The sequence below is a fragment of the Pongo abelii genome, chromosome 19 (assembly GCF_028885655.2).
Source record: "Pongo abelii isolate AG06213 chromosome 19, NHGRI_mPonAbe1-v2.0_pri, whole genome shotgun sequence".
NCBI lineage: Eukaryota > Metazoa > Chordata > Mammalia > Primates > Hominidae > Pongo > Pongo abelii.
The window spans coordinates 59,039,439-59,058,808 of NC_072004.2; the positions used below are offsets into that span (position 1 = coordinate 59,039,439).

At 39.2% G+C, this 19,370-nt stretch overlaps 1 protein-coding gene across 3 annotated transcripts in view; it reads right to left on the reverse strand.

Moving 5' to 3' along the window:
- Positions 1-19,335, reverse strand: part of DGKE (diacylglycerol kinase epsilon) — a 37,489-nt gene extending 18,154 nt beyond the window's left edge. For 2 of the 3 annotated variants that reach the window (XR_008515137.2, XM_024235450.3), the window contains exons 1-7: positions 19,005-19,335; positions 18,007-18,488; positions 9,102-9,261; positions 7,466-7,585; positions 5,959-6,102; positions 5,177-5,334; positions 4,792-4,843 (exon numbers count right to left, since the gene is read on the reverse strand). Coding sequence is in view for 2 of the 3 variants with exons in the window: in XM_024235450.3 (XP_024091218.1) it covers positions 4,792-4,843; positions 5,177-5,334; positions 5,959-6,102; positions 7,466-7,585; positions 9,102-9,261; positions 18,007-18,470 (1,098 nt within the window). In the remaining variant the exon portion in view is untranslated. Of the gene's footprint in view, positions 1-4,791; positions 4,844-5,176; positions 5,335-5,958; positions 6,103-7,465; positions 7,586-9,101; positions 9,262-18,006; positions 18,489-18,760; positions 18,927-19,004 lie in introns of those variants that run through there. The other variant, XM_054535670.2, reaches the window with a different exon arrangement.
- Positions 19,336-19,370: the final 35 nt, after the last annotated feature.

A 19,370-nucleotide genomic window follows, 5' to 3' on the forward strand; every position in this document is an offset into this window, starting at 1 on the left:
AAACCAAAAAAACAAAAAACCTCTCTTTTAGCAATTTGAAAATATACATTATTATTAACTATAGTCACCAAGCTGTGCAATAGCAGAACTTATTCTTCCTAACTAAAACTTTGTACCTATTAACCAGTGTCTCCCCTTTCTCCATCTACTCTCCTACTCTCTACAGTCTCTGGTAACCATTATTCTACTCTCGACTTTGAGTTTGATTTTTTAGATTCCACGTATAAGTGGCATCATACAATATTTGTCTCTCTGTGCCTGGTTTATTTATTTAAAATAATGTCCTCTAGGTTCAGCTATGTTGCTGAGAATGACAGATTTTCCTGTTTTTTTTTTTTTTTTTTTTTTTTTAAGTCTGAATAGTTTTCCATTGTGTATATATGGCATATTTTAAAAAACCATTCATTCACTGATGGGCACTTAGGTTATTTCTGCATCTTGGCTATTGTACATAATGCTGCAATGAACATGGCAGCATGGACATCTGTTTGATATACTGATTTCAATTCCTTTGGGTATATATCTATAAATGGGATTGCTGGAACATATGGTAATTCTAGTTTTAGTTTTTTGAGAAACCTCCATATTGTTTCCCAAAATGGTTGTACTAATTTGCAATACCAATAGTGTATAAGGATTCTCTCTTTTCCACATCCTTGCCAACATTTGTTATTACTCACCAATGAAATAGGATAGGAAAGCCCAAAATAAATACACATATCTACGGCCAATTGATTTCTGACAAAGGTGCCAAGAATATACAATAGGGAAAGGACAGTCTCATCAATAAATGGTACTGGGAAAGCTGGATATCCACATGCAGAACAATGAAAATCAACCCTTATTTCACCCATTATAAAGAATCAACTCAAAAAGGATTAAAGACTTAAATGTACAACCTGAAACTATAAAAGTACTAAAGGAAAATGTAAGGAAAAAGCTTCACGACATTGGCCTGGGCAGTTATTTGTTTGATATTTGTTTGATATGATCTCACAAGCATAGGCAACAAAAGTAAAAATAGACAAAAGGGATTGCATCACACTAAAAAGATTCTACACAGCAAAGGAAAACACTAGAGTGAAGAGGCAACCCACAACTTGGGAGAAAATCTCTGTAAATTATATACTCGATAAGGAACTAATCTCCAAAATGTAGAAGGAACTCAAGTTACTCAATAACAACCAATAATCTTATTAAAAAATGGGCAAAGGACTTGAAGAGACATTTCTCAAAAGACATAAAAATGGCCAACAGATACAGGTTCAGCATCCCTAATATGAACATCTGAAATCTGAAATGTCCCCAAATCTCAAACTTTTTGAACACTGACATGACACTCAGAGGAAATGCTCATGGGAGCATTTTGGATTTCAGCTTTTCAGATTAGAAATGCTCAAGGGGTACATATTCTGCACATATTCCAAAATCCAAAAAAATTAGAAATCTGAAATACTTCCGGTCCCAGTTTTTTGGATAAGGGATATTCAACCTGCATATGAAAAAATGCTGAATATTTCTAATCATCAGAGAACTGCAAATGAAAACCACAATGAGCTATCACCTCATACCTATTAGATTGGCTACTATCAAAAAGAGAAATACATCTTTAATGTTGGCATTTCAGGCACTATGATAACTGACAAATACTTCTGAACACAGGAACCATTTTAAAGGATCTCTCAATACTTTATTTTTTTACGTTCAATTTTTTAAAAAAATAAATCAAAGCAATCCACTTTAATAAGCTATATAGTTCTACAAGGCTTCAAAGGAAACACTGCAGTTTTCTGTCTACTCCTCCTCATTTATAATTCCTGCTCCCAGAGCTCTTTCCATAGTTCTTTCTTCTGGTATTTATCTCTATATTTCTAAATAACATAATCAGATCATTACTTCTTGATTTTTTTTTTTTTTTTTTTTGAGACATAGTCTTGCTCTGTTGCCCAGGCTAGAGTACAGTGGCGTGATCTTGGCTCACTGCACCCTCTGCCTCCCGGGTTCAAGGAATTCTCCTGCCTCAGCCTCCCGAGTAGCTGAGATTACAGGCACCCACGACCACACCCGGCTAATTTTTGTATTTTTAGTAGAGACGGGGTTTCACCATGTTGGCCAGACTGGTCTCAAACTCCTGACCTCAGGTGATCCGCCCGCCTCAGCCTCCCAGAGAGCTGGGATTATAGGCGTGAACCACCGCGCCTGGCCAATTTGTGATTTTTAAATTTTAAATGTTACTTACTGTATTCTTTCTCTTTTTTAGAGATGGGGTCTCATCTGCATTCTGTCACCCAGGCTGGAGTGCAGTGGCGTGATGATAGCTCACTGCAGCCTTGAACTCTTGGGCTCAAGCAATCTTCCTGCCTCAGCCTCCTGAGTTGCTGGGACTACAGGCGTGTGCCCCCATGTCCAGCTCCTTTGCTTTTTGTTGTATTTTCTGAGTGGTGTCTTCAATTGTACTTTCCAATTTGATACTGAATTTTAGTTTATAAGAGCCTTTTTTGAGGTATGTGTTTCTGAATGTTCCTTTTATAGAACTCTGTTCTATTAATATTTTCATTTTTCTCTGAGAACATTAGTCCCACTCCCTGACTTCCTTCAGCTTCCTGGACTGTGTTTCCTACAATTCTTTCTTCTTCTTTCTTTGGGGCTCTCTCATGGCAGAGGCTTTCCTTAAATGTTTGTTTGTGCCTCCAATCCTTGGCTGTATACATTCATGTTTTAAGAGTAAGGCATAAAAGGCAAACTGTGAACTTTGCATCCAAAAGCAGGTCTTGCTAGGGTATAAGCTTCATTATAGGACTACAGTGCAAAAATCTGGTCCTTTTGCTAGGGGACACTCAAATATTGGTACCTGTTAATTTTTTCCTTGGGCAAGTTAGCTTCCCCAGAGAGAAATCCTCTCTGCCACTATTCTTGAAGTTGAGTGGATGAAAAGGGCCAGTGATCTCACTTTGCACTAAATCTGTTTTCAGTATGGTGTTAGCTGGCTAGAGTCTCTCTAAACTTTCCAGAGTAAACCTCCAATCTACTACCTGAGTTGAGGAGGGTAGTAAATGACCACGTGAAGCTGGGGAAAGGGGAAGTGATCTAGGGGACAAACAGCTTCTTTTGCTCACTCCTTCTATTTTCAGACCCACTCTATACTACTGCTGAGTGATGTGGTGACTTGAATTCCTAAGCCTTTGCTTGGTTCTGCTCAATAAACTGGTTTCTTTCTTGGTTTTCTGCAGTGTAGGCACTTTTGAGCTTTTTTCAATATGCAAACCTTCCTAGTTTTGGCTTCTGAAGACTGCTGTGATCTCTTTCTCCTTAAGGTTTTGTGCCTTCTCAAAGATCTATACAAGATCTTTCAGAGGCACATTTTAGAGGGATTTCAGTGGCAAGGAGATGGAGGAGCAGAGAAACATGCATCAGTGTTCCCCAAATGCTCTTCTTTAAAGTCTGCTTTAATTTTGCTGTTTATCACCCACCTACTGTAATTCTCTTTCTCTGTTTTCTCCTTATTTACTTACTACACTCTTTAGTCTCCTTTAGTGGCCTCTCTTAATCTGTGTCACCTAAATATATCTATTTTCAAGATGTAGTTCACGGCTGGGCATAGTGACTCATGCCTGTAATCCCAACACTCTGGAAGGCTGAGGTGGGAGGATTGCTTGAGCCTAGGAGTTCGAGACCAGCCTGGACAATATAGGGAGACCCTCTCTCTACAAAACAGAAACAAAAACAAAAACTATCTGGGCATGGTGGCACATGCCAGTGGTCCCAGCTACTTCGGAGGCTGAGGTGGCAGAATCGCTTGGGCCCAGAGGTCAAGGCTGCAGTGAGCTGTCATCACAATACCGCACTCCAGCTTGAGTGACAGACCGAGACCTTGTCTACACAACAAAAGAAAAAAAAAAGAAAAGATGTAGTTCTTTGCCCTCTTTTCCCCTCTCACTCCCCACATTCTCTTACGCATTCTCAGCATTTAAACAATTATCAGAAATAAAGCTTCAGTTCAAAGGCTAATAGGGATGTGAATCCCACAACTTGGGCTACTCCCCCTGCTCCCATCCCAGTTTATTTTACTTCCTAACCCAGTCTAGATTCCTCAATCTGCATCTCTAGCTCTGTCTTTATTCCTGAGCAATAAGCCTAAACTTCCAACTTCTTGTTTAACACTTCAAAAACTTTTAGATTGATATGCCCAATATCTGTCTCATTTTCTTCCTACCCAAACCTGAAACTTGGTATTTTTCTTATAGTCATTTCCATATATCCAGTTATAAAAACTAGAAATCTAATAGTAATATGTATTTTCTCTTTTCCCTTTATACTAATCATTTGTCAAGTATTGATTAATTCTACCTCTAAAATGTCTTTGCATTGTCCTCATCCTGATTCTACCTAGTGCAGGCTTCTAAGCTATTTTCACATTATCTCCAGAGTATCTTTTAAAAATACAGATCTACTCTCTCTGTATTATTTGCTACTTGCTAACCATGCTTTGCCCTCTCTCACCTCTATTACCTCTGCCTGGAAAGTCCTTTGCTTTTTTAAGGACCAACTCCCGTATCACTTCCTCTGAATCTTCTCAGGCTGATCAGCTAGGGCAGAACTAAGCATATCTGCACCCTGTTCTCTCCCATAACACATTTACAGTCCAGCTTGTGAGGTAAGCATATAAGCTTCTGTTCTGCTCCACAGCCAGCTCCCTTGAGATAAGCACCAGGTCTCTGTATCCCACCACAGAGTGCCGTATCTCGTGCAATGAAGCTGAAACCACTTGCAACTGAGGCACTAACAACATACCTTGGGTTTTCTTAAGTTGTAGTATCCTTTATTTGTTACTTGAACTTTCCATCTAAAAAACAGAAGTTAAAAAAAACAGCACTTTTTACAACAAACCCCGTACTCTGGATGTTTGGATAAATGAGGGTTTTCTATTAAAATACCATCTAAAAAAGTAACCACATGTATATGAGCATGCAAATTTAGGGATAAGTACTCACTGTAACTAATTACTTCGGCTCTTACATAATAAAACAAAACACCAGTATCTATGTGTAAGTACAACTAGTATAGTCTTTCACATTTAAATTACATGGCACATTTCATTTACACAAGTCTTCATTTGTAAACCAAACAATTATGGCTAAATCTCAAGAAATCTACTTTTTGGGGAAACGTAACTTACCGATCCAGTTTAATTCCATCTGCTTCCATTACATTTCGCAAAACCTGTGCAACTGGAATTTCTCCAGCATAACCTGTACCCCAACCCAATGTATTGGATAGATCGTTGCCTGTTCCCAGAGGCAAAACTGCAACTTGTGGAATGTACTTTTCTTGTCCCTAGAATATGGAAGATACGTTTTAGATTTTTCTCTGCAGACTATTTGCTGGGTAATAATATTTTGTAAAATTTAATAAGACCAAAACAGTAAGGATACAAATATAACAACTGTATGTTGTTTTGCTAAAGCTTGTGCTAATTGCTTAATCAAAACATCTCATTTTTAACTATTTGAAGCTGGCAATGTCTAATATTCATCTGCATAATAAAAAATATAAAGCAAAAATATTCTATATTAGGTTGGGCATAGTGGCTCACCCATGTAATCCCAGCACTTTGGGAGGCCAAGGTGGGAGGATCGCTTGAGCCCAGGAGTTTGACAGCAGCCCAGGCAACATGGTGAAACCCTGTCTCTACAAAAAATACAAAAATTAGCCAGGCGTGGTAGCGCATACCTACAGTCTCAGCAACTTTGTAAGCTGAGGTGGGAGGATGGCTTGAACCTGAGAGATGGAGGTTGCAGTTAGCTGTGTTTGTGCCGCTGCACTCCAGCCTGGGTGACAGTGTGAGACTGTATCTCAAGAAAAAAAAAGCAAAAAAAAACCAACAAAACCCATATATATATATATGTATAGCATATTTATCTTAGAAGTCCTTCTGTAGTAGTTCTTAAAGACTAATACCTTAATCTTCATGTCATCAACTGCATCCAGGACCCACCCTACAGTCCCATCCCCTCCACAAACAAGTACTCGAGCTGAATAATATGGAAGAAGAGTACAGAGTTGTAGGGCTTTGATAGGAGGAGTTTTAGTTACATCAAAAACCTAGAAACAAAAGAAAAAGAAAAATTATTTTTATCCAACATTTTCCTTCATCTGTAAGGATGATTTCCCTCTAGATGAGTAGAGATACAGTTAAATAACATTACTGGCTACTATGTATTTAACAATATGCCAGGCACACTGCCAGACTCTTTATATTCATTGTAGCTCATCCCCACACTGACTCTACAAAGCAAGAGTTAGCCTCATTCTATTGGGCTGGAAACTGAGGTGCAGGAAGGTTAAATCACTTGCCTGTGATTCTCCAGGTAATTAAGTGCTAAAATACAAGGCTAGGTGTGGTAACTCATGCCTATAATCCCAGCACTTTGGGAGGCCAAGGCAGGTGGATCACTTGACGTCAGGAGTTCGAGACCAGCCTGGCCAACATGGTGAAATACTGTCTCTACTAAAAATACAAAAATTAGCCAGTGTGGTGTTGTGTGCTTGTGATCCTAGCTACTCGGGAGGCTGAGGTAGGAGAATCACTTGAACCTGGGAGGCAGAGGTTGCAGTGAGCCAAGATCATGCCCCTGCACTCCAGCTTGGGCAACAAAGCAAGACTCTGTCTCAAACAAAACAAAACAAAACAAAACAAAAAAAGTTATAGTTTATCTACTATACCACACTGCCTCCTTCCTGTTCACATAAACCACAATGTGCTAAGTTCACCTTTAATTAGTGTTTCATATCTTATACTGGCTTAAAAAAAAATCACCAGTGCAAGTTAGCACAAATTTCTGGAAAGCAATTTTGCAATACATAGAAAATGACATAAGCAAATCTCTACCTCTACAGACTTGCCTTTTCTAGACAAGTCACATAAGTGGAGTCATACAATGTAAGGTCCCTTGTATCTGCCTTCTTTCACTTAGTATGTTTTTGAGGTTCATTTATTGTAATATATACGTATCAGTAGTTTGTTCGTTTTTGTCATTTCATGGTATTCCATTGTATGGCTACATCACATTTTGTTTATCAACTCATCAGCTGATGAACAGCTGGGCTGTTTATGCTTTTTGGCTCTCATGAATAATGCTGCTGTGAACATTTTCATGCAAATCTTTGTGAGAAATATGTTTTCACTTCCCTTGGGTAGATTCCTAGTAGAGGAATTGCTAGAAGATATAATAAATTTATATTTAACTTTTTAAGAAACTGCCAAGATGTCTTCTAAAGAGGTTGTACCATTTTATATTCCCACCACAAGAGTTCCTGTCTATCCACATATTTAAATGGCTGATCTTTTTGTAATTATTATTCTTTCCTATGATCAGGTGATTAGTGACTTGAAGCATTAATAATCATTGCATTTTAGGGAAAATGCAAACATTAATATAAAAAGGAAGTTTTTTTCTTTAGTTACCTGGACTGGATTCAACAAGATCCTAAATTCTCCCAACAGTCCTTCTCCCATATTAGTTCCACTACGAGAGTTGGCCAGGATTATTAATGGGGTCCATTGCTTTCCAAGCTTAGAGGCTAGCTAAAAAAAATTGCCATGAGTGAAAAGGTTTAGTATCTTAAAGATGAAAAGCACATTTTCCATGCCTTGAGAACAATGGTGCTATAATTTGCTGAAATAAAAACAACTATACTAGTTCTCTCAATTCAATATAAAAATCAAAGAATTCTAAGAATGGAAGGGAACCTCAGAAATTAACTAATTTAAGCTCCCATTCAATGTTTAATTATCTTCTACATTATTCTAGATAAGTCATCCAGCATATGCTTGGACACTCACATAAGGAACTCACTAGTAATGCAGCCCATTACACTGCTACATCAAATTATTAGAAAGTTTGGACTTAAACTGAGTTGAAAATCTGTCTTTCTATAACTTTCAACCATTCACAGAATAGACACTGATTTTTTTCTCTGATCTTTCACCTTGATTTTCCTTTACTGGATGTATTCTGGTGTGTTTTGCAAGGTTTTATTTCTTTTTTTTAAAATGGGGTACTCAGATTAAAAAATCTGGACTTCTAATAGCTCAAAGTCAAATGAAATTAATACTTTTCACAATGTAACCATTTCTTCTTCCCCTCTCCTTGTAAATGTAACCATTAATGAAGTTATTCTGTGGTTTTACTTAGAGATTTTCCTCTCTTGTGATCTCAGGTTGAACTCAGGTAAGTAAGAGATTGTACATTTAAAAAAAGTGTCAAAACAATATTGTTTGAAAAATTTAAAATGTCCCTTTCCTTGCAGGAATATTGACAAAGGTGGCATGTAAGACATAAAATCTTAATTTGAAAAAGGTACAATTTTAAAATAAAATAGTTCAATTATTTTGGTATATCCAATTAGAAAATAAATCCATAAATTTTTATAATGTTTCCTTAAGAGCTACATAAAGACTGAGAGATTCAGTAAGTTACATCAATTTCATACACATATCTACATATTATAAACTGTTGTCAATAGGTTTAATGTTTACCATTATTTGTGGGAGCATTTAATGTGCAATGTAAACTTATCTTTAGGGACCCTGTATAAAGTTCAAAATAGAAAAATATTTTTAAAACAAGGTGTGAGGAAAATCTATTTTCTTTTCACTGACAATAATGAATCCCAAAACTGACTGTTCATCAGAATCTTCTGAGGACCTTAAAAAAAAAGATGAATTCCTGAACTTACCCTATACCTACTAAATCAAATATGGCAATGAAGGTATTACTCAGAAATCTGTATTTTTAAAAAGCTCCCTAAATCATTCAGATGCAGGCAATGATTTAGAAACCACTAATATAACATTTCCAATTTCCTTTTAGACATGAAAGAACTCAAGAGCCAAAATTTTTGACCCATCTCTAGGAACTAGGTAGGATTTTATGGCTTACCATAATGGCATTTTATTTCCCTCCTTGGTCTTGATCTGTTATTTAACTTTATTTTATTCCTGGCACCAATTCTTCTTACATACTGTCTTAACTATCTCAAACAATGACTTACGCAGCTTTTTAAAAATCAATCATATAAGAGAAATAAACTCTAATTACCACTTCATAATCTGTTTTTTTGTCTTTACGCATCTGATTAATGGAGGTTAAATAACTTGGTGGAATGATTAGGTTTTTGAATTCTCCAAAATCACATTTTTCATTCTTTAAACTATTTTTCATACACTCATCATGTACTGTTTTCTGGCACCAAATGCACCTGTGGGAAGGAAGAAACAAGCATTAACTAATTTTAAACCATAATCTCAATGATAACCCACAAAACAATCATTTTTGTTAAAAAATAAAACATAATTTTATCACTACTTACCATAACATTTGGCAAATAAAAGATATGCACTATCTGCACAATGAAATGGAGCAATAAGGTTTGAACATATTTGGCAGTTTAATCTAACAGCATTTTTTTTTTTTTTTTTTTTGAGACAGGTCTCACTCTGTCCACCAGACTGGAGTGCAGTGGCATGATCTCAGCTCACTGCAACCTCTGCCTCCCAGGCTCAAGTGATTCTTCTGCCTAGTCTCCCAAGTAGCTGGGATTACAAGTTCGTGCTACTACCACCTGGGTAATTTTTGTATTCTTAGTAGAGACAGGGTTTCACTATGTTGACCAGGCTGGTCTTGAACTCCAGACCTCAAATGATCCACCCACCTCGGCCTCCCATAAGTGCTGGGATTGCTGGAGTGAGCCACTGTGCCCCGCCTAACAGCATTTCTTAAAATGTGGGCCCCAAGATCCATTCAGGGCATCTGTGAGGTTAAAATTTTAATAATAACACTAAAGAGTTATTTCACCCTCATCCTCTCAAAAGTGTACAGTGGAATTTTCCAGAAGCTTTATGACATGTGCTATGACAATAGAAGCAAATACGATAATCTAGCTGAATTATAAGTGAAAGAAATGTGCAAAAATTTAAAACAATGTAACTCTCCTCACTAAATTTTCATAAAAATCATGTTACTATTATTTTAAAAATATTTTAAAAATTTATCAGTTTTAATTTATGACATGGTAAATATCAGTAGATATGATCCACATAAACAAAAGCTGATCTAAAATGATAGTTTTATATATATTTGTGCTTTGGCTGAAATGTAGGTTCATGAGGCCTAAAGTCCTTACTGTTTAAATGCCCCACTGACATGGACCCTTGAAGAGTTCCTGAGGGTCCAGCTTGAAAATCTCTTAACCTGTAAATATAAGTACAACCGTGCATTTCTTTTTGTCAGTTAATACGAAAATAATTCATATGCTTGCTTTTGAAATAGACATTAAGAACATGTGCATTCAGATTTGCAACTATGTTTGGACCCAATTGGTAAAACAAGCAGAGAACAGAGCTAGTAAAGGTCCTGGGTTTCTATTATTAATTTTCTAAGTATTTAATCCACTCACAGATAAGGCAGATCTGACTGAAGAGATAAAGCAGGCCACCAGAAAAGAATGGTTATAATTAAATGAATATTAAAAAAAAAAAGAGGATAAACATTCTTTCACCCAGAGGTCCTCTGTTGACCTTCTATTTTAAGCTGTTTTTTCCTTTTGGATATTCAGATTGTCAAGTACTTAGTGCTGTATACTCGAGTCCTATTTACTGCTAAAAGCAAGAGTTCTCTGCATAATCTGTTACAGAGAAAACTAAAATAATTTGCATAATCACATTTGTTAATTTTAAACTCAACTTGAGAAACTATAATAGACTGGTTATGTGGCTGAAGTATAATATCTTTACTTATTGGTCTACCATAACTTTAAAATAGCATATCACTATCAAAAGCAATCAGAAAGGATACCCACTGAATTATTTCATTATGGTTTCCTCTGGGAAAGTAGGACTGAGGAATGGGAAGAATATTAACTTTTTAGTCTACATTTTTTTTTGTATGTATTGATTGAGATTCTAAAAACCAGAATATAAACATGAACTACTTGTATAAATTTTAAAAATTATTTTAAATAATACTAGCTTATAAAAATTTAAAAATACAAAAAGGCATAAAATAAAATCATCCAGAGAGTCACTCTTAACTTTTTGACTTATTTATTCTCAGTTTTATAGTGTATACATTTGTTTTTCAGGTTAGAAGTATGATGTATATATATCTGGATAATGCTTTTCTACATTGTATAATAAACTTTTTTGTATATCATTTTTTTTAAAACATGGTTTGTAAAGAATGTATATTATTACATCATGTGAATATAGTATAATTTATTTGACCCTGTCTCAAAAAACAAGAAAAATGAACAAAAATTAGCTTGGCATGGTAACGTGTGCCTGTAGTCCCAGCTACTAGTGAGGCTGAGGTAGGAGGATCACTTCAACCCGGGAAAGGGAGGTTGCAGTGAGCTGAGACTGTGCTACTGCACTCCAGCCTGGGCATCAGAGTGAGATTCCATCTCTAAAAACAAAACAAAACAAAACGAAAAAAACCTGACCCCTTTTCTGTTTTTTAAAAAAGACATTTAGCTTATTTTTGAAAATATAAATAACATGGGTAAATGAATGAGATTATTTCTTTGCAATCTCAGAAGTTACTGAATCAAAGGGCACGCATTTTCCTAAGGTTCTGGATGTTTGTCCAATATGCTTGTTACGAGCGCATGAAAGTGCCCATCATAACTAACACTTATTAATACTGCTCATTAGTACTTAATTTTTCTTTGATAATTTGATAGAAAAAGGTATCCTATTGTTTTATTCTGGAAGTCTTTGATTAGTAGGTAAAACTGAGTTTTTCAGCCCCCTTTTGTGAATTCATTCATGTTCCATATTCATCTTTCACTAGGTTTTAATAATTGCATGTACTTTTATTTATCTAGAATATCAACCTTTTTTCTGGCATATTTATTGCAAACATGCTTCCGTGTTCTTTAAAATTGTCTTTTTAATCTACTTAAGTTTTTTAAAAATATATATACAGGTATGTATTTCCGTTTGTAGTTGGCTTAAATGCTGTTTCATTTAAAAAAAATTTTTTTTTTTTTTTGAGACAGTCTCATTCTGTCGCCCAGGCTTGGAGTGCAGTGGTGCAATCTCGGCTGACTGCAACCTCCACCTACCGGGTTCAAGTGATTCTCTTGCCTCAGCCTCCTGAGCAGCTGGGACTACAGGTGCGTGCCACCATGCCCGGCTAATTTTTGTATTTTTAGTAGAGACAGGGTTTCACCATATCGGTCAGGCTGGTCTCAAAAACTCCTGACCTCATCAGTCTGCCTCAGCCTCCCAAAGTGCTGGGATTACAGGCGTGAGCCACCGAGTGTGGCCAAAAATTTCTTTTTAAGAGACAGTGTCTCACCATGTTGCTCACACTGGCCTGAACTCCTGGGCTCAAGTGATCCTGCCTCAGTCTCCTGAGTAGCTAGGATACAGGCACCTAATTAAATGCTGTTATGCTTTAAAGTCTTTTACCATTTCCTAGATATTCACCTATAGTTATTCCCCTCCCGCCCCCCCAGTTCAGTTGTCATAGTTACATCTTTAATTCAGTGCTTCTTAACCTTCTGGGGCTATAGATTCCATTCAGAATCTCATGAAAGTGTCGGGCTTTTCCATTCTCTGTATTGGCTGACGCAGTGGCTCATGCCTATAATCCCAGGATTTGGGAGGCCAGGCGGGCGGATCACTTGAGGTTAGAAGTTTGAGACTAGCCTGAGTAATGTGGTGAAACCCTGTCTCTACTGAAAATATTTAAAAAATTAGCCAGGTGTGGTGGTGCATGCCTGTAATCCCAGCTACTCGGGAGGCTGAGGCAGGTGAATCACTTGAGCCTGGGAGGTAGAGGTAGCAGTGAGCCGAGATCGTGCCACTGCACTCCAACCTGAGCGACAGAGTGAGACTGTCTCAAAAAAAAACAACAACAACAAAACTACTGCATTAATCTACCCGTAATTAATCTGGTGTATTATGAAGAGTTAACCTTCTCCCCTCCCCCAAAGAGCACTTGTCCTAACACGATTCATAAAACCATCTTTTCTATCCCCAATAATTTGTGACAGAACACTTATCATTTATTAAATTCTCATAAATTTCAGAAAAGATTATTATTATTACTATTATTTTTTGAAATGGAGTTTCGCTCTTGTTGCCCAGACTGGAGTGCAATGGCGCGATCTTGGCTCACAGCAACCTCCGCCTCCTGGGTTCAAGCGATTCTCCTGCCTCAGCCTCCCGAGTAGCTGGGATTACAGGCATGCGCCACCACACTCGGCTAATTTTGTATTTTTAGTAGAGATGGGGTTTCTCCATATTGGTCAGGCTGGTCTCGAACTCTGCCCGCCTCGGCCTCCCAAAGTGCTGGGATTACAGGCATGAGCCACTGCGCTCAGCCCAGAAAAAATTATTTTAACCAAGATAATAGCTATTATGAGCCTTTGCTCTATAAAGGTACAGCTAAAATGCTTACTAGGGCCAGGCATGGTGGCTTACGCCTGTAATCCCAGCACTTTGGGAGGCCAAGATGGAAGGATTGCTTGAGCCCAGGAATTTGAGACCAGCCTGGGCAATACGGTGATATTGCTATCTCTGCAAGAAAGAAAAAAAAAAATGTCAGGCATGGCAGTGCATGTCTGTAGTCCCAGCTACTTGGAAGGCTGAAGTGGGAGGATTGCTTGCACCTGGGAGGCTGAGGCTGCAGTGAGCCATAATCATGCCACTGTCTTCCAGCCTAGGCAATATAGAGTAAGACCCTGTCTCAAAAAACAAAATAAAATAACATGCTTACTAATTACTCAGTATTACATTCTTCTTTAGAAATACCATATTCAAACCTGAATCCTATTCTCTTTACATATGTTGTAATTGGTATTTAACAACCTAGATTTCAAACTCACTGGGAGGATAAGACATTACTAAAATGTCTTGATAGTTCAGCTTTAGCATCATGTCATTGGGTAACAGCTTATGATCTTTTTTCTTTTTATTTTGAAAAATTCCAAACTTTCAGGGAAGTCAAAAGGATAGCAAAATGAATACCCTAAGCCCACCCTTCACGCTGATTCTTAATAACATTTTCTCCCACAATATTCGCTTTCCATATAAATTCATATTTTGCTGAATCATTTGAAAGTAAACTGCAGACAGTATAAGATCTCACCCTTCAATATTTCAGCAAATATATTCTACAAGCAAGAACAGTTTACTTGCTTTTTAAAATATTTTACTTAAAAATATTTTTTACAGGTATGCCTACCACCTACATTCTACCATTAACATCTTTCTGTAATTGCTTTGTCACATTTCTATCCATGAATCCGTCTTATTTTTAGTACATTTTCAAGTAAACTGAAGACATCAGAATACTTCCTAAATACATCAGCAAATAGGCTTATCACTACCTAGAATTCATGATGTTTTTTCCTTTTCATGTAAAATTTACATACAATGAAATGTACGTATATACTTCCTGAGTTTTGATAAATGAACATATGTAACTAAAACCCTTATCAAGATATAGAACATTACTCTAGAAAGTTCCTTCATATGAAAATATGGAATGCCTCATGAATTTATATGCCGTTCTTGTGCAGCAGTATTTATAGAAAAAAAAGGGTTTAACAAGGCTTGTTTTCTCTAAAAAATTACCTTTTCACAATAGCTCTATTTTTAGTGTGCTGAAGGAGGCAGCTGAACTATACATACAGTTGAGATGGTCATTTATGAGATTCACTAGAACAGGGTTCTGCAAACTGCAAATACGTCTGCCATCTGATTTTGTGAATGAAGTTTTACTGGAACACAGGTAACCTCATTCATTTATGTATTGTCCATGGCTGGTTTTGCACTGCAACTATGGCAGAGTTAAGTAATTATGACAGACGAAATGGTTGGGAAAGCCGAAAATTCTTTTGGCTCTTTACAGTAAGTTTGCCCACCTCTGCTCTAGAAGATGATTTGGTATCTTTCACTGTTTCAGATAATTAATGAAATGAATAAACAAATACCAATAGAATATAGAAACAAAATTTATGATCAAAGCTGAGACTAGTTACACTGAGGCCAATGTAACTGCCTCCTGAGAGTCAGCTTTGTTTTACTAATCACAGTAATTGTATGTGAGGTAGATGTAATAAAAAGTCCTATAAATTAAAAAGCACTTTAAGTTCTTTTTCTCTTAATGAGATAGAACACTACAAGAAACAAAGGTTCATTTAATAAATATATTGAATATGTAAAAATATAACCTCATTCCCTATTTTAGTCAGAGGAGAGATAAGAAGAAAAAGAAGATGTAGTGGTTGGGGATAGAAACAGGAGCACACAAAAAGAAAAAATCTACAGACAAAGTAGACTCTAGCACAGTGCCTAGTACAAAAATAGATGCTCAATAAGTATAATGACCTAATGAGTATAAATTAAAGGGCCTATCTCACTTATTCTGCAGGCTTTAAACTCAGTCATCATCTCTCATTAGTGTCCTTTGAAATGCTAACTTGTCTGCAGAGTTCACTCACTTCCCTAAGAATGAGATGCAGACAGGGAAGGAGCTCTCCTCAGGGCTAGATAAAATCCAGAGAAGGACTGTCTTGTCTGTGTTTAAAGGTTCTAAGTAGCTATTTATTTTGTTTCTCCTTCCAAAATATCTCATTCCTACAGAAGGTCACAGGAGACTGTAATCCTGTATACAATTATTGGCCAACATAAATCAGTTCAGAACACTGTAGAATATGTACAACTTCAGGACACTGTGGTCTCTTCTCTTGGGAATAATAAACATCTCCTAAATTACACAGAGATAATTTCTATTATGGAGTAAGGGGTTACTCTGTAAAAATGCACTAATGAAGAAAAGAAGATTTATTATCACAAAGATTCAGTGTGCTCAATGGGAGGATACAAAATTAAGAGACAGAGGTGCATGTTTTTAAAGATATGTAAATATAGCAGTGGTTCTCCATCTTTAGAAGGACCTGTAGGGCCTGTTAAAACCAAGACTGCTGATGTCCAGCCCAAGTTTCTGATTTAGAAGGTCTGGGGTTGGGCTAGGGTTGCCAGAAAAAAAAAAAAAGGCAATGCCTAGTTGAATTTGAATTTCAGAGAAACTTTTTGTGTTCCAAATACTGCAATATTTTATTTTTATCTGCTAAATCTAGCAACCCTAGAATTTGCATTTATAACAGATTTTGAAGAGATGCTGATGCTGCTGGTCTAGGGACCTTACTTTGAGAACCACTGAGATATAGGATATTATGTTATCACCAAAAAGGAAAAACTGGGGGAGGAGGGAAGGTGAGTATATCAGGCAAGAGTTCCTGGAGGACAGGACAAGGACACGGGATGGGTCTTTAAGGGTCCCTAGAAGCTAGCCAGAAGAATATTGAGAGGAAAAGCTTTGAGCAAAGGGACAGAAATGTCAGAAAATGCCTGACATTTTAAGGAAATTACGAGAAGCTTGGTGTTGCTGGTGCATAAAGTTTAATGCAGGTGGTGGCAGATAAAACTAGAAGGACAGAGGCCAGAAAGTACTAGGACCTTATGTACCCTGTGAAAAAGCACTTAGGGGTTTACGGTGTAAAACAGCTTACCCGATGGGGAGCAATTTAAAGGGTTTTAAGCAGAGCAGGGACTTGATCAGATTTGCATTTTTAGAAAGATCATTTGGGTGGAGGATCAGAAGCATGATTATGTGTTCAAGTGTATTTGAAATACGGTTATTTATGGAAACCATTTTTAATATAATTCTGCACAGACACAGACTGCTGGAGGCTACACCAGAGAAGGGAAGGAAATAGAACAATACTCAATTCATTATGAAATTTATTTAAAGTCCCTGCTAACTTGGCTCTCACTGATGCCAGAAGGACAGCATTTAATTTTTAAAGACACCAAATAAAAATGCATGGTTACAAAACTTTGTAGTTGTCTAGAATACATTATTTTGAACATTTATTCTTAAGCCTCTTTGATAATATGTAAAATTATTTAAAATAAGACTTAAAAACAGGTATTGACATTATAATAGCGTTCATGCTAAAGAATTTCTGCAAAAAAAATTAAAAAAATTAAAAAGCAGCTTCCTATTTACTGCCTATTTCATTTCTTAAGCATGTTTATGCGCCTTTCTACTTGTCAGAAATAAAACCCATTACAATGAAGATGTCCAGACTTAAGGCAAAAAGGAGGCTAGGTGTCAGTCCGGAGCTGGAAATCCTGGAGGCCAGTTCTATTTTACCAGAGTGGACCTAACGGGCTTTAATTTTCTCAACTGTGAACTGAGTTAGAATAGATCATTTGCAAAGCAGCATTCTCCTTTACCAATTTCCAACATCAGCAAAGGACATCTTCACCTATTTTCAAACAATATTTAAGGACAAAAATGTGTTGTCCGGTGTGTATATAAAAGACATTAAAATATTCTTGGCTTAATCAAGGCCACTTATAAGATTCTACATGTCCTGAAAGACCAAGTGTCAAAAGGAATATTCCTTTCAGTGTTCTTTTTGAGTATATTTCGCTATGGTACCAACAGCTATATTAGCAAAAGACATAAAAGTGCTGCCTTGGAATGACACTTGTTTCCGCTGCACATTCACAGTACAAAACCTGTGACCCATCAGTTTTGCGGCTGAAGGGAAAAGTTAATTTGTCCATATTTCATTTTTCTTTATTTAAAATAAGGAGATAATCGATAGGAACAAAAGCTAAAATATACAGTGGCCATGAAGCAGGCACCACTTAGAAACCTCTGTATTAACGTTAGGAGCCAAGTTTTATTACCCAAAAGGGCAGGCTGGCTGAGGAGTGGAGGCTGGATGCATCATCTCAGCAAATGACTACTGCAAAGCTGCCACGCTTGCACAAACTCAGGGATGTTTATTTATTACCTTGCTTCCTCAAAATGAGTTTAGGTCATCAGCAGAGATTAAAGCAGGCCTCTACACCACTCTAGAAATCCTGATTCCCACGGCGCATTCTGGGACAGTGAGTGTCCACGAAGACCATACCTGTAATCGCAAAGCTTGGGTTGACAGCCACACTGCTGCTTGCAAACCATACAGTAACTGCACAAGGGCACGTTGCCCCGGATCCAGTGGTGGGGCATGGCGTCCAGGACCTTGGTGTCATTCTTGAGCATAATCTCCTTGCACTGGAAGCGCTTGTCGGCCTTCCTGACGCAGCCCTCGTCCACGCGGAGCCCGCAGCAGTCGCAGAAGGCGCCCTGCAGAATGTGCTGCGCGCACACGCAGCAGTAGGTAGGCTGGCTGAACAGGTCCGTGTCGCGCCACCCGTGCTTGCTCTTGCGGAAGATGTCCCTGCGGTGCAGCTGCCGGCGCGACCGCTGAAGGCTACACCAGAAGGTGATGAACACCGGCAGCAGGACCGAGCACAGCGTCCACAAGATCAGGTGCCCGTCCGCAAACAGGCCCTCGGAGGGCGAGCCCGGCGCCGGCCGCCTCTCCGCTTCCATCTTCTCCAAGGACGATACCTAACCAGAAAAGAAACAGGCGGTGCACCCCGAGCTCGCCATCCCTTCCCCGCCCCCATCCTGCCTTTCCGGGGCCAAACCGAGAGCCCTCAGTGGAGGTGGCTCCGCTCTCCCGAGGGCGGGACTGCGCCTCGTCCCAACGTAGCCCGGGACCTGCCGCGCCGAGAAGGCGACGTCCAGCCGTCACGCTCCAGTCCCCAATCCCCAACCCGTCCCACGTCGGGAGCGCGTCCAGGAGCCCAAGGCTGCTGCTGCTGCCGCCGCCGCCTCACCTCGCCGCCGATCTGACCCACGGAAGGGCGCAACACACAGGGGCAAGCTGCCCTCCACCGAAAGGCCGGGCGTTCAGGCCAGGCGACGCCGGTCGGCGCCCGTAACCGTCGGCCCAGGCCTCGCACTCCCCTCCGGGGCGCCGTCTCCTCCCAGGCCCCACCCGCCCCCACGCGCAGCCCGGTGCCCTCGCCCCTCTCGGGAGGCCTCTGGAGACCTGCGCCGCGCCGGTCCTCGAAGCCCTACCTCGCGCGGGTGGAGGGGCGGCTCCTGGCCAGCAGGCCTTGGCCGCCTCGCGCAGGAGAGCGACGCTGGGTCCCGGGCAGCGATGAAGCCGGGCGGAGGAAACGCTTGAGGCTCTAGCCGCACGCACGCCGATCCGGCGCGCGGGGCCGCGAGCTGGAGGCGGGGCCTGTGGCGGCAAGCCCGGTGGCTGGGCGGAGCCAGGGCTGACGGGCGGGGCGGAGGTGTGAGGTGGGAGGGGAGACAGACCGGTCTGAGGGGGCGGGGCCGTGGAGGAGGCTGGAGACTGATGGAAGGGGCAGGGCACTGCGGCTGGGGGCGGGGCCTAGGGGAAGGGGGCGGAGTAACAGTGGGGCGTTTGAGAGGATG